Genomic DNA, 15,545 nt, shown 5'->3' on the forward strand with positions numbered 1-15,545 from the left:
ATTAGTTGGCTTGATACCAATATCAATACGCGAAAGACGCGGGGTAAAACCCGGGGTGGCCCCCCATTTTTACTCTCCAACAGCAACGAGTGTGAAGTAGGTTAATTTGATCATTTTTCAAGCGATTTTTGAGAGCAAGTTCTCCTGAGAGCATATATTTACTTCAATGAATGCTTTTGAAGATAGTTCGGTGCATTGGGTGTATTCGAATTTTATTAGAGTGAGAAAATCGATAGAAAGTTTGAAACATCGACGCATTGATTCCATTCGTGGAAAGGATAACCATTAGAAAATATTTGAGATAAATTTCAAAAGTGTTTCAATTGCATTCAATTATACGCCTTTAGCAGATCTTGAATAACAAGGCAGTAACATTAAACCAGTCGCTCATTCTTCCACTGTTAATTGACACCCTTTTCCTTTCCGGACAATGTCTTGAATTAGCAACATTGCCCGAAATATTCTCGGAATTAATTTTAGAACACAATGAGATGATTGTCACCATCTGAATCAGTCGTAGCGTTGATGTAGCTCTCCTCCCCATAGCCTGCCCCAGTTTGAGCCTTGACGGTAATGTTATAAAGGACGCAAGGGATGAGGCCTTCAATGAGGAAGCTTATGGTGTTGACTTCAGCTGATTGATAATCTCCTGATCTGTCATCCCAAGTTATCAGATAGTCGCCCAAAATGCCATTCTCTTTTTCAGGGACCACCCACGACACAAATATCTTTGTTGGACTCGTAGAGCTTGCCATCAGGTTACGAACTTCAGAAGGATCTGCAGGATAACAAAATAACGGATTTGAATCTTGTTTCTATAAACAGTATTATAAGATTAGCAGAGAATGAACTAACTTCGACGTTTTATTTTTGCCTCCTGATGAATAAGAGAGCTATTGTGCCGACTCATTTTATGTATTTGTTTGTAAATCGTTCCAATTACCAGACTAAAAAACAGGCAAAAATTATGGAACCATGTGAACCAAAGAATGAGGTGACTTTACTTATTCTATTTTTCGCGCTTAATTATTAATTACACTGTTTTCTGTTTTGTCAATTAAATTAATTATTCATTAACTTCAAATTTCATGATACAAATTAGGACTATCTATATCAGCAGGTCTATTCCGTTGATTATAAATGATGAATTAATAAATAAACAATATACCCAAAACTCAAAACCTCTTTGAATGACCACATCGTAATAGGTATTGAATTCTCACACGCTTCGTCACTGGTAATGTTTAGATTCTCAGAAGGCTTTCCAGGCCCCGCTTCAGTCGAGGCCAAAACCGTGATCGTGTATTGTGTGTACGGAGTGAGACCGTCAATCTCGACATATTCTTGGCTCCCGTTTACAGATCTCGATCCATTCATCCAGTTGCCGTCCCCCCACAGGACCTTGCCGTAGTAGCTGACGTTGTAGCCTGTGATGTCGCACTCAGTGTCGGGCGTCGACCACGACAGCGTAATGCTGGTGCTCGTCACATTCTTTTCAATGAGATCCGTCACTTCGGGAGGAACTGCTCAGTAAAATCCTTATGAATTCATGACCTGATGCTCTTCCATCACTACCCTTTGCCAGTTAATTTTTTTACTACTTAAGCAGACATAGTGCGATCTCTTGCAGTATCTTATAGACTTACCAATAAATAGAAGAGCGCATTATTTTAACTCGGGGCCATTTTGTACATGATTATTCGGAGCTGCAAATCTTGTATTAACAATTACGTGAACATATTCATGATTGGAGACGACGACGCCTGAACTCAATAAGAGGTTGTTTACCTATCAAAGAATGGGGGTATTGGCATAGATAGCTGGCGCATCTCCTGATATGCTCAATCATTTCAGTGATTACATATGAACTTAACAGAAAATCGTTGATTTGAGATGAGTTACTGTTTCACAGAGATATACGCGTGTTCCCATGCATTTAGTAAATTAGAGAAATAATGGACCCGAACATACGCGATCATCTTACCGTCGGTTTGTGTGGTTGCTGTTGTGCTTCCAGGAGGTCCGTAACCCGCAGACGTTTGAGCTTCCACGGTAATAAAATGATCAACGCAGGGTTCAAGAGAGGTGATGTTGTACTCAGTATCTCCTACGCTCGCAGAATAGTTTTGGAAATCATTTATCCAGCTTATGCTGTAGTTCAACAACACGCCGTTCTCTTGCTCAGGCGGCGTCCACGACACCTGAATAGTTCTAGAGCTATTCGATACTGCCGTCACTTTACGAGGCTCACTTGGGGCTGAAGTGCAAACAACAAGTATCAAGTATTATTTACTGTAAGAATTAAAAGTTACATAAGAGTCGAGAAGGTATGAAGATATTGTATCAACATATTCAGGTCATATATGTAATTTTCAAGTGAAATGCAAGCATGGTCATTGATTGGAGAGAAAGAGCTGCTGTATTTGCACCCGATGGGCGACACGGATGGCAAATGAGAAAAACTTTGAAATTCAAATCATTGCTGAGTTATCTATTCTCACCTGCTTGCTCTGTTTTCCCGTCTACACTCGCAGGCTCGCTTTCGCCAGCTTCAGTCACAAACACCACAGAAAAATTATAATAGGCGTAAGGCTGCAGGTCCGTCACCGTATACTTGACGTTAGGTTCTGTAGAGTTTATTGTGTCGGTCAGGCCGTTCACTTCGCTTTGGTTTCCCCAGAGAATGTAGCCGGTGTAGCTGATACGATACATTTGGATCTCGCATGACACCTTGGGCACCGTCCATGATAGCGTAATGCTGAAGCTCGATGTATCCAAAACCTTTAATTCATTCACAGCAGGTGTCGTAACTAAATGGGAAGGAAAGTCGCAACAATGAGCTTGATTCGTATTGTCTCTTAATTAATCAAGTGGTGAAGTTAACGATGAAAAACTTCGTGAAATAACAAATGTAAGAGAACATGCATTGATCCACTCCATTCGAACTTCATGATTCGATATTAAATTTCATTTTTACCGCAGGGTGGTGGAGTTGTAGTTCCTTGTTCAGTTGTTACTGTCGCCGTTGTCTCTGTTGAACTTTCTGTAGTGGTTGACATAGTGGTTGTCCCGTTTGTGTTCGACGATTGGTTTTCTGAGGTTGAACTCTCTTCAGCCAAGTTCTATGAAAAATGAAGCGTTTTACAACCCCATTCACGCAATATGGAAGGATTCTGAGAGTAACACAGTTTCAACCAAAAAAAAAACAACTGATCCACAATCATATTGAGTCACACCCAGTTTGCCCACTTCCTTATCCACGAAAAGGTTCCGTGAGAGACCTATTCACGAAATTTGCTATCTAACTCTAGAAAGCAATTGCTTTCTAGTAGTTAGTTTCTTGGAATTGAACAATGCCCAAGTTAAATTCTCACTTCACATTCCTTGGCTGATGCAAGCATCTTTCAGAGCATAGTACCGTGTGGAGTTTAATGCTCAAAGATATATAATTAAGGGGAGAAATCAAGAAAGTGTGCAGGTAAACCCTGCTATTGGCTTCATGCAAGAAGGTTGTGAGACGGTGTCACGTATGAGGTACAGTCATGTACATCGTAGAGGACCAAATATTGGCCGCGCTTGGAACGCTTAGCAATTGGTTTCAAGCCACCGCACCTCTCTATAAGCAGATGAAAAATGTGGATACCTTTCTTTGGGAAGTAAATTTTTACTAATCGGCAGAGTGCTTCAACTATTATGGTAACTGGGTGGGTATTACAGACATTCCCGCCAATTCTCTAAACGTGTCTTCTGTAAATCACCAGCTGTCCGGATTGCATCTGTTGCTTGACGGTGTAATGATGTGAGTTCAAATTGCAAGTTTAGTAACAGTACCATAATGTGTTGCCTTTCTATCATGCAATTAAATATAATTCGTGCCTCCTTATACTATTGTGATATTTGTTTTGTTTTAATGGTAGAGCTCACGGGCGAAAGCCAATAGATAAATGTTAATGTAGCATATTTCTCCCGTCACAATATTAGTTTATATAATGAGAAGTATGGCATGGTGGGCGTATATTTATAATGTCGGCCAGGATTAACCCAGTCAATTGACGGGGCTGATTAACGAAAATTCTGCGGGATATCCGGCTTTTAGCTTTGGGACTAAATGTGGCTATTGCATGCTAAGTCTAGGCACCGGTTCTAGGGTTAGTGGGAGAGTTTAATTTGTGGCTTACGGTTGCGTTCCCAGGAAGTCAGGGATGACCAACTCACCGATATCGCGCAGACCAGGTAATTAGAGAGGCTGGGACATAGTTGTGGGTCACAAACCCAACAATTAAGCTAGTCCTTGGGCTTAACCTTATCCTGCATTAAATGAACAGAGCCTAGGAGCTAATACGCCACAGACTACGCTGAAGGCATGAAAACCGTACTTCATGACAAGTCATTTTTAGAAGTGTGACTGGTTTAAGCACTGGCTGCGAATTTTTGGCTGCTATGGCTTTAAACGCTTATCTTACTAGGCTACTATGACCTAGCTCTGGCATGCTTGCCCACAGAAAAAAAAATATGATAATTTACGAAGTTGGACCCCTTTGTTGGACCCCTTTCGCCATCGTTCGACGACGTCAATCACACCACGTACGTACGGATGGATTATCAGCGTTGAGGGGACTACAGCAGTACTTGACAATATTTACATATATTTTTAGAACTAACAAATTTTGAACATTGAAGGGAGAATAAAATCGTAAGTATTCAAATGAATTTTAATAACAAGCACGGGGGATGACCTCTTAAATTAAAATCGTACTGTTTGTTAATTCTACCAATGTTCCTATGGTTTTTCATGTTAGACATGCTTCCGACAGCCACAACCAATTCTCTTTAAGATAGTATGGAGTTTTAAATTTTTAGAGGCGGCATTATGTGGCACTCTAACATTAAACTGTATAAAGCTGAATATTTCTTCGATTCAACTGATTGCTATTTTTGTATCATAAAATATTCATTTTATTATAACCGTCATTGATAATCCAAGCATAGCGGTTTTATTTGAAACTATTCTTTTATGTAATAAAGGAAAGAGTTACGATACTTCTCATTATACATTAAGGTTTTCGGTCACTTCAACGTGATCTCATTGAGCCACGCTTAATTTGTATTCGTCATTCTCTGTAATTTCATCACAGAGAAATTAGGCTCGAAATTTCGTGTCCGAGCCAAAGAATCATGTAGATAATAAGTTTTGCACTAACATCCTTTATAGGCGATAGATGATGCTGAAGAGAACGCACGGTGGATTCTTTTATGCATGAAGTTCTTTATTATTTTTGTTTAATTTAAAGAGTTTGATCCCCTTCTTTGAGGTAAATATACAGTGCCACGGCAGGTTTTGTTTTCATATACATATATATAATGAATGGGTGCCGACTATGTTATCCTATACAATTTTCTATGTGATACTTTAAAAATACTATCATAACTTCTGCTGCATTACAAAAGAGTGCTCCTTCAGCAACTTGACAACCTCTCGACTTCACATGTATGGTTGGTTTAACGAAGCTTAGCGGCCTCAGCTAATAAGGTCCACCATTAGGACCAAAAATGTTACCACTTTTTTACGAGCATATGGTGCCACTTTTTTTAGAATCGCAGATTGATCTTTTATCCTAAAGGTTCTGATTACGTAACTGTGAAAGAAATTTTCACACACTGATAGCGGACTAACTAACGCACTGTGAATTTTTAATATATGTTATGAAAATATAACTCGTTGATTTTTCTAATTTGTTGACCGAGCACGATAAGTATAATGATTTGCATGAAAAAATAAATGATTTAAATGATCACAATTAACGTATGATAATTATGCGTCGCAAGCGATGCATCGAAGGGTTTGAACAAGAAATATATGAAAACTAGTATACGTATTATATATTCATTTTAAGCTCATTTTGATGAATCACTACGCTTTTCCGTTCACTGGTGGAATTCAATTCAGCAAATGCGGGTAGACAAGTCCATGGTGTATCAAATTAAATTATCCAGTTTCATAAAATCATAACTATTTGTTTATTTGAATTAGATGCACCAACAACGCATTTTTTGAAAGAGAAAGTTTTCAAGTTTGTCATGGTTTCCGTTGGTTTGTTCCTGAGAAGCTTTGTATGTTCTATTTATAGTGGGAGTCTACAATTACTACTCAGTGTGGAATTTCGTACCAAATATGGTGTTACGTATATTCGCTTATATGAAGTGCTTGAATGCACGACTTCCCGTCGTTCTCTCTTGAAAAAATCGGATTCTGTAACAAAATAGATTTATAAAAATGTCGACATAAAATCATTATTGCACATAAATTATGACGAACGGGTAAAATCGTTAATTTCAATACAGGTCACGACATTAAAACAGTTTCACATCTTCAAACGAACCTTCAGAATTAAAACACACGTACTAAATATTTCCTTCTTGCGCTAAATCCCGCAGTCAGCTGAAACTTACGATGCTAACTAGATCGACCAAGGGTGCACTGTACATTACACGCATGCCCCAGGCGAACATAATACATACGTAAAAAGTATATTCGAGAAGAAAGAATTGAACATATGCTTTTGTTCTTCCTACATCACAGAGCGTAAAACGTTGGTCTGAACAATTCCAAGAAACAGTTCAACTGCTCAGCCTGCTGTCGATGTCCTATCGACGTGTTCGTGTAGCGTCAACGGTAAGTCAAGAAACCATACAGACTTGCAGCTACTGCAACCTCTTCACTAAGATGACAAACACCGACGAGTGGAGTTTTGTAACTTTGTTATTGGCGAGATGATGGATCATTTTTATGTATTTTGGATCATTGATGATGATGGATCATTTTATGGATCATTTTATGTATGTATTTCGTGCCGTTTCACAAAGAAGCATAGGGTAGACTTTTTCTTCTTTCTTGAGAACACTGTTACAGGAAAGGCACATCTCGATAAGCTTGAGAATTATCATTCTTGCAATTAAGGACGGATACGATCAACTTCATCTACCACCAGGAAAAGCGCCACCACTTTGCCTTCAAGAAGTTCATGAATTTTTAAACAGAATGTGTAACCCATACATCGTCCGCACTGGGCAAAATGATTCATCCTTACATTTATGGCCTTCAATATCACAGAACATACGGTATTAAGATTTTTATTGGGGGGTACTTACTAAAGACTCCGTTTATACACAGCCACTAACTACATAAATCAATGGTCCAAGTAACGGCATAACAACAGCAGTGGATTCTGTAACTCAGGACACGCTCGTTGAAATGTGCGACAAATTTGCCTTCCTAGCAATAAACATTTCCCGTACATCCAAACATGGACGTAATGAAAAACTTTTAAAAAGTATCAAGAAACGTATCAAGTTTCCTTTCAGCCAAAGAATTTAGTAATTATATATACATATGTTAAGCCTTAGGCTTAGGCGATTTTTTCGACACTCAGAATTCCACGAGTTTTATTGAAGGTCTTGTGGAACCATAGATTGTGCAGATATGGCATGGGAAATGTTAGCTTTCTACTATAAATTCTGACACAAGTAAAACAAAATATGAGCAAAATTAATTTCAAACAAACCATGAAAATATCACGTCTAATTAATTATGAACGACTAATAAGTTGCAGCACCAAGTGAACTCACCGAAATTTTTCGCCACTAAGATATTTTTGAACTGCAATTAAGTGACAACTAATTTCAAAGTAAACTTTGGGCGGTCGATTCAAGGTCTGAGCTGAAGGACCACGTGACGCGTACATGTTAAATTGCGATTACGATATCTATGTTAGTGTTTGACATACAGACATGTCAAATTGGATTATTCTTTCTGAACACCCTATAAATTTCCTATGCACATATGTCAGCTTTTTTAAACATTCAATATTATCAATAAATTTTTGAATTATTCGTGTGTAATTGCTAAATACCAAAAGAACAGTAAACGGTGCATACTTACTTGAATTTTATGGTAGTCTGCAGGATGGGCTTTTAATTCCGAAGGGAAGATCATCGTCGTTTCTTTTGGGGGGCTCATAGGTGACGTGTTTGGGCTGGTCCCTGCAGACGCGATCGACCACAATGAGGCGTCGTGCGATGACGGCAAATCATCTACAAATATTTTTGTCTCACGATTTGATACGTCGGTAGCGCTTGGAGTCGAAGAAGTTATCAATAAATTCATGTTCGATAAATTCACGTGAGGCCGTTCGATAGTAACATGAGGACCAGGTGGTGCAGCAGTAGTTGAATTTAACTGTTTCCCGGTCGAAACTTTGGAAATAGTTAAAATGCAGCATAAAAACATCAATACATCAGTCCGAGTGAGTAAATTCTGTACAGCCATTTTGCTTGGAAACTATTTATTACATTTTTACTATGACATTGATTTGAGAAGAGTTTTTCTTTCAAATAACAAAATATAGCAATATTTGTCGCATGATCTTGTTTCCTCTCATTTGAACTGCAGCAACATTCTATTTCATTCATGGACTTTCATGTAGACTTCTAGGCATCATCCTCGTGTTATCAGAACTTGGGATTCTTAACAAATTTCAATTTTTATAATAAATTCCTTGCGCAGAGTTGCAGATTCTCACCTTTTTTCCAATTTGATAAGAAATGTACCTATCACCGAATTCGTTAAGACACCTTCTCAATAACGTTATTTTAACATCGAAAGAAACGCACGTCTGAGACGATCAGGCTTGACTCAACTGAGGGACGAAGCAAGACGGTGTGCGTGGTGTTGCCTCAGACTACGATTGCTGATAGCTTATCTTTTGTAGCGGATGTGCAATGCTGCTGTATTTGTTGAAAATGTAGCCAAAGTTCGTTCACGCGATTACGTGTGGTGCTTCTTGTAAAAGCAAGACGACTCGAGGAGAAATGTATTACCATACAATACGACCCCCAATACATACAGCTTTGGTCAAACCTGCCAATAGTGGCGCAACGTAAAAATATAGCTCATGATTCAAGCCATCTTATTGGTGTTCAATGACGTTTCTATCTTATCTTGATATACATTCCTATCAAACTACATATCACTTATCTCTAGGAAACTTATTTTTCCTGCCAATAGGAGCAACTAACCTCGCTTGCAGTTGAGGTTGGCTCCGTAAGTACTAATTTACATATGGGGCGGTCATAAGAGTTTGAGAGCAAACGACTTTAACACATTGCAAGAGGGTTAATGCGTATTTAGTAAAGTCTTCATCGTAAATTATTCAATAAGGAAAGGATCTCCGCACCACCAGCTGGAAATCCTGTTATAGTTAACTGCTGATTTAACAGGTATTAATATCGTTCTTGTCGTCAACGAATCGCCGCTAGACCATCCGGTAGGATGTCGGTCCTTCACAATTCGTCGTACTTGCGGAGCTCCCAGGATGTATATTAGTTTTGGGAGTTGAGTCGTCTTATGAAGCATTATATTACTAATATTGGCGTGATAATCTTGATTTGAATATCTATCCAAATTTTATTTCGAAGAAACAATGATATTTTTTCTTATATATGGTGTTAGAAATTAATTTACGATTTACAGACGAGACGAATGTGGATGGATTAAACTCCTTCCATTGAATAATTTTGCTGTAACCTGTATCCCTGTAAATGATGAGTGTCACTCTTAAGTTAAAATGTGACTAGCTCCCAAATAATACAATTTATTTCATAAGAATGACGGCACTAATATTTCACAGATAACATTAGAAACTTTTCCTTATTTATATCCGAAAAGCATGAGGTGAAAACCTGCTTTAGGATAATCCGATTTACTTCGGCGATGGAGTTAAACTAATTTACATATATACGAACACAATCTTAACTGACACACTAAACTGTACCAAGCGAAAGCAAAGAAAACGCAGAGTGAATTCACCATATCTTCAACGGAATGGTTTCGGAGGCCATAGCTCCATCATCAGCTCAAAAAACGGACACGATGAGCTGATGATAGGGTTGGTCTCCGAAACCTTTCCTTTGAAGATATGATGAATTCATTTAGCAGTTTCGTTGCTTCAATTCCTGGTGAAGTTAAGATTCAAGCAGAATAATGATATAAATGCTTTTTACGAACAAGGCGATGATAATGTGGAAGTTGAGCTCTTATAGTAGCCACTGTACTATATATTTGTCTCTCAACATTCCCTTATTTACTAGAGACGAAATATCTCAATTATTGTGTTTTTTTTTTCAAAAAGGCCACTGATTTACCTATTATAATTGTAACGAATTACAGGATTTTGGCTGTAAAATTCCCTTCATACAACTATAATTTTAACAAATCCTCTGAACGGCTGTTATCTTTAATACCATATGGATAAGCCAGCAACATTTTTGTAGGTCATTGACGATATTACGCTTGCTTATGATTTATGAACCCAACTTATCGATTTTTATAAAACCATTTTAAATAAGGTTACCTTCCATCGTGGTTTTTAAAATAATGGTTACTTACAAACTTCTCGAAATGAATTTTTTCCAGTCTATCGTACAATCGCCTTCCCCATATCAAAGAGAAAATGAAAAATTCTGCCTTCTATCCCATTTCCAATTTCAAAACGTCTCTCGTTAATTTTCATTAATTAGTTTGAAGATATTTAGCACCATTTGACAAAAGGATCATCAAATTTCGATTATAATCTATCCCGATTAACGCTTGTCTCCTCAGCCAGTATCATTTCTTAAATCCCATATACGTTGTTCGATCCTTTCAACATTGATATTGAGCATTAACTGAAAATTAATAAGTGAATTAAAAAAGTCTCATAGAACAAACTCTTGGCATGCCTAATTTTCACAATTTAAAACTGAGGGATGTACTAAAAATATCGCTACGAATATCGGAAACTTCGAGATGTCGTGCAATTGATAATGTAACAAGATTTTATTCACACGTTCCTCGTAATACAAAATTTAGAAGTAACACATAATGACTTGGGAATTTACGGCCCATGTTTAACTGTCCAAGTGACCATTCGTCAGAAATATTGTGCATGGACGCACTTTCAAGTCTCTTCCAACGACGATGAAATATTAGGGCTGAAATTCAACGTAAAACCAATACTCAATACAGTAGAACTTTTACATATCCATCTCTTCTAACTTCCCTCATGAGAAAATATGTCAATGGATTAACTGGAATCAAATTGGTACGTATTACTAGAATGGAGCTAAGATCCAAATCATAGCTGTTATCCTACGAGTAATATGTTATGGATATATGAAAGAGTTAATCGTCTGCATATATTTAAAGCCTATCGTGAAGTACGATATTAATGTGCCTTTAACGCAAAACTAGGCGTACGGCCAGCAGATTAAACAAAACCAGCGCAACACAAAATCATACATTGTGCATTATTAATTTATTACGAGGAAATATTAAATCAAGTGATTTTAATGGAAAACTCAATGACAGAGTTCTGGTGGTTAATGGGACTCTATGATTGCAGAGATTATCGAGATCGGCCAACGACGGGCGATGCTGCTATACATGGGCAGAAATTAAACTGCAGTATTCTGCATATTAATAATCAATATCAGAACTACATAAAATCAAGCGTTAGGTATAGTAATATTTAATAAATAACAAAGTAAAATCAAGTATTCCGCATAATAATAATAATCAAAACAAGCCTATCATGAGGTCAAGTGATATACTTAATTTGTATTACTCAATACATGAGCAAAATAAAACCAAGTTTATTACAAAGTAATAACTCAATAAAAATAAAGTCGAATAAATAATAAAAAAATCTAATAAAGTAAGAAAGTGGATATAAAATGAAGCATTATTCGTAGTAGTATTCAATAAAAGTTCAACACAAAATTATGTATTATGCAAAATAATACTCAATACAAGAGCAGTGCAGAAAATGGGATAGCATAAAGCAAAGGTAACTGGAGCTGCGGATGAAGCCGTCGTAGCAACCACGCTGCTGCTGTTCATCCCGCCTCCAGTCCAAGCCTGAAACAATTATGTATTGAATTTATTGTTAACATAAACTACCACTCAAATTGCTTTCAATTCATTGAAAGATTCGTAAAGACGAACTTACCATTCACCTTTTTCATACAGGCTCCACAATATAAGTGTATTTCATTTATGACAATAGTTTTTCGGGAAAAAAAATTTGCATTGATTTCGCCAACTTTATCTGCCCTTCAGATGGCTGTTGAAGAATACACTAAATTCTTGATGAATTATGTCGCTGTAATGATTATTGCCAGTGCATTTGATCAATAGACTGGAATTAATCAATAATCTTAGCACAATGGCTACAATGACTTTATTGCATTAGTGATTCCAACAACGAATATTTAATTTGAAAAACAAAATTAATTGCATTCACCTTACATGATAATAATTAAAGAGGCCATGCTTAAGCCACAATGGACACTTCGTAGATTTTACGTCGATTGCAATAGTAACGCAAAACGAATTACCTAGTTTTTAATAATAATTCAATAACGTGATATGTAAAAACGCTTCTATAATATATACGCAAAATAGCTTCAATGATTCCAGCACGACTATTGTATGCAAATTGAATGAATTCGCTGCACGTAACAATGCTTCAAAGATCTGACCTCGACCGTAACGTTGTACGATGTCTCGTATCGCAGGTCATCAAATACGCATTGGTCTTGCTTTGAAGAAGCGTTGTACGTCGCCACGATGGTATCGTCTTGGCGGAGTATGATTTGGTACCATAACAAGATTCCGTTCAGAATTTCCGGCTCAGACCAAAATATTTCCAGCGTCTTGTGACGTGCTTGGTACGGCTTGATACCGGGCTGAGAAGGAGCTGTTCACGAGGTGGACTTCGTAAAAGGATTAGGTAAACACTTACGGTTACAATGCTCTCACTATTTCATATTTTCCTCATTCTCATTGTTTTAGAGTTTAAAAAATTACAAATATTTTAGAAATTTTTCGTGGCCGTATTTGATAAATTATTGAGTATAATTGTTCCATCAATATTCAAAAAATTTAAAAATTTTCGTGAGTGTATATGTCCAAGAATTAGTCTTGTATACTTGTTCTAGCTCTAGAAAATAGAATTTCTGCATATTTTTATGACTGCCCTATTTTCTGGTGAACAACATGAACCTATATATACTGGTGGTTTAAATACATTCAGAATATTTCAAACTTCAATTTCCCAAAGACTACATATAGACCGAGACACTCACACGCTTGATAAGTGCGACACCTCAGCTGTTCAGAGTAACTTCCAGGCCATTTCTGCATATTTTTATGCCTGCCCTATTTATGCCTGCCCTATGCCTGACCGGTAGTTTAACTACATTCAGAATATTTTAAACTTAAATTTCCTGAAGACCACCACTTATACTGTATTCTAGATAGACCGAGACACTCACACGCTTGATAAGTGCGACACCTCAGCTGTTCGGAGAAACTTCCAGGCCCTTCTTTTGTCCATGCCACGACCGTGATCGTGTATTGCGTGTATGGCGCGAGGCCGTCAATCACGACATACTCCTTGTCACCGTTTACAGGGACCGATCCATTCACCCAACTGTGGTTCCCCCACAAGATCTCGCCGTAGTAGCTGACGCTGTAGTTCGTGATAACGCAGTAGGTGGCGGGCCTCGACCACGACAGCGCAATGCTGGTGTTCGTCGCGTTCGTGCAAGTGAGATCCGTAACCCCGGGAGGGACTGCCCAGCAAAGTTCAAAACGGTCTATCACTGATGCTTGTATGATAGCACCTTTCTGTGAGTAAGATTATACTTATCCGAAGATGGCATTAAAAATCCTATTTAGCATAAATAAAGAAATTACAAAGTGAATGCTGAAAAATACAAGAAGTTTCAGGGTAACCATAAATTAACTTTAATGTATATGTTACTCGCAAAGATTAAATCCTGGGTGGTTCATTCAATCGGATGAGGAAAACTAACATTATCCGAGGATTTGGTATGCACACCTCTTACAGAATTTTATCACATCCAAAAATCGTAAATATTCTTCTCCAAATATTTTTCTACTCTTAAGAATATTTTGTCTAAATGTTCTTCTCCGAAAATGTCAGAATGAACGTCACTTAGTTGTAAAGCGTCACGAGACTGTCGGAACCTTCGGTTATCGTCGTCGCGTTGGTGTAGCTCTCCTCCCCATAGCCAGCTCCTGTTTGAGCCATGACGGTAATGTAACGTAAGCGTGAAAGTTCGTGAAAGTTCAGGACGCAAGGGATGAGGCCTTCAATGAGGTAGCTTGTGGTGTTGACTTCAGCTGATTGATTATCTCCTGATCCATCATCCCAAGTTATGAGGTAGTCGCCCAAAATTCCATTCTCTTTTTCAGGGACCTCCCACGACACAAATATCTCTGTTGGACTCGTAGAGTTTGCCATCAGGTTACGAACTTCAGAAGGATCTGCAGGATAAAAAATTTATGTTAAATTGGAACTTGCTCTGTAACTGGAGAAATATCGTATATTGCTAATGAGTTTGAATTAATCGATTAACCTTCTATTCGTAATTGCATGTGCTGGCCTCTAAATCTATGTATTTGATTTTGAAAATAAATTATATCACAAAGCGATTAAATATGATTATGTCATCTCTATAGACACGAGCAATTTTCTGAACTAACGAGTGAGAGTATTTGTATTCAATTTATATCCCATTCATATTTCGCTTGCCCTGCAAAATGACCAAACCGCCGATGCACTTACGCGATTCCAGAGTGCGAGTCAGCAGCGGTCCAGAAGGTTTCCCGGGCCCCTCTGCAGTCGAGGCCACGACCGTGATCGTGTATTCTGTATACGGGATGAGATCGATAATAACATAAGATTCTTCCGAGCTGTTAACTGAGCAGGATCCATTCACCCAACTGCTGTGTCCCCACAGGACTTTGCCGTAGTAGCTGACGTAGCCTGTGATGTCGCACTCCGTGTCGGGCGTCGACCACGACAGCGCAATGCTGGTGCTCGTCACATTCGTGTTAATGAGAATCGTAACCTCCGGAGGAACTGCCCAATTTTTTTTAAATTTAATCGATTTATCAGCGGATGCTCGTCTGACAGTGCCTTTTTGTGAGTGAGATTCCATTTGCACGTAGATCGCATACAAAATTCTGTTTCGGCAAAAAGAAATTTTAGCGTCAAAATTTACAGTGCCGACCGTAACAGTGAGACCCGTCACTCCGGGAGAAACTGGTCGAGTGAAAACAGAAATTTCTCTAGACTGCAATCTAATTTTATGGCAAAAACGATTGCGAATTAGGCTGCTCTAGTAATTTTCAAGCGATCCTTTGCGAGCAACAAGTACTCTTGAGCGCATATATTTAATTCAGGGAATGCTTTGGAAGATAATTCGGTGCATTGGGTGTATTCGAATTTTGTTTGGGAGGGAAAATCTATAGAAAGTCCGAATTAAACATCGACGCATTGATTCGATTCGTAGTCAGAATAACCAGAATAAAAAATTTGAGATAAAATTACCAAGCGTTTTAATTGCATCCATAAATACGCCTTTACCCCATATCTTGAGTAAAAACCAGTATGCTTAACTATCTGCGCAATTCGTGG

The 15,545-nt window shown here is 38.0% G+C and overlaps 1 protein-coding gene across 1 annotated transcript; it reads right to left on the bottom strand.

The window, feature by feature from the left end:
- Positions 1 to 390: 390 nt before the first annotated feature.
- On the bottom strand, positions 391 to 3,180 carry LOC125179594 (phosphatidylinositol phosphatase PTPRQ-like). The gene is made up of 5 exons (XM_047885739.1): positions 2,978 to 3,180; positions 2,502 to 2,810; positions 1,985 to 2,257; positions 1,224 to 1,523; positions 391 to 778 (listed from the first exon to the last, which is right to left on the bottom strand). The coding sequence occupies exons 1-5, from the start codon at positions 3,057 to 3,059 to the stop codon at positions 477 to 479; spliced, it is 1,266 nt and encodes a 421-aa protein (XP_047741695.1). The 5' UTR covers positions 3,060 to 3,180; the 3' UTR covers positions 391 to 476.
- Positions 3,181 to 15,545: the final 12,365 nt, after the last annotated feature.

This window comes from Hyalella azteca, unplaced genomic scaffold (genome assembly GCF_000764305.2).
Source record: "Hyalella azteca isolate HAZT.00-mixed unplaced genomic scaffold, Hazt_2.0.2 contig2935, whole genome shotgun sequence".
Taxonomy (NCBI): Eukaryota; Metazoa; Arthropoda; class Malacostraca; order Amphipoda; family Hyalellidae; genus Hyalella; species Hyalella azteca.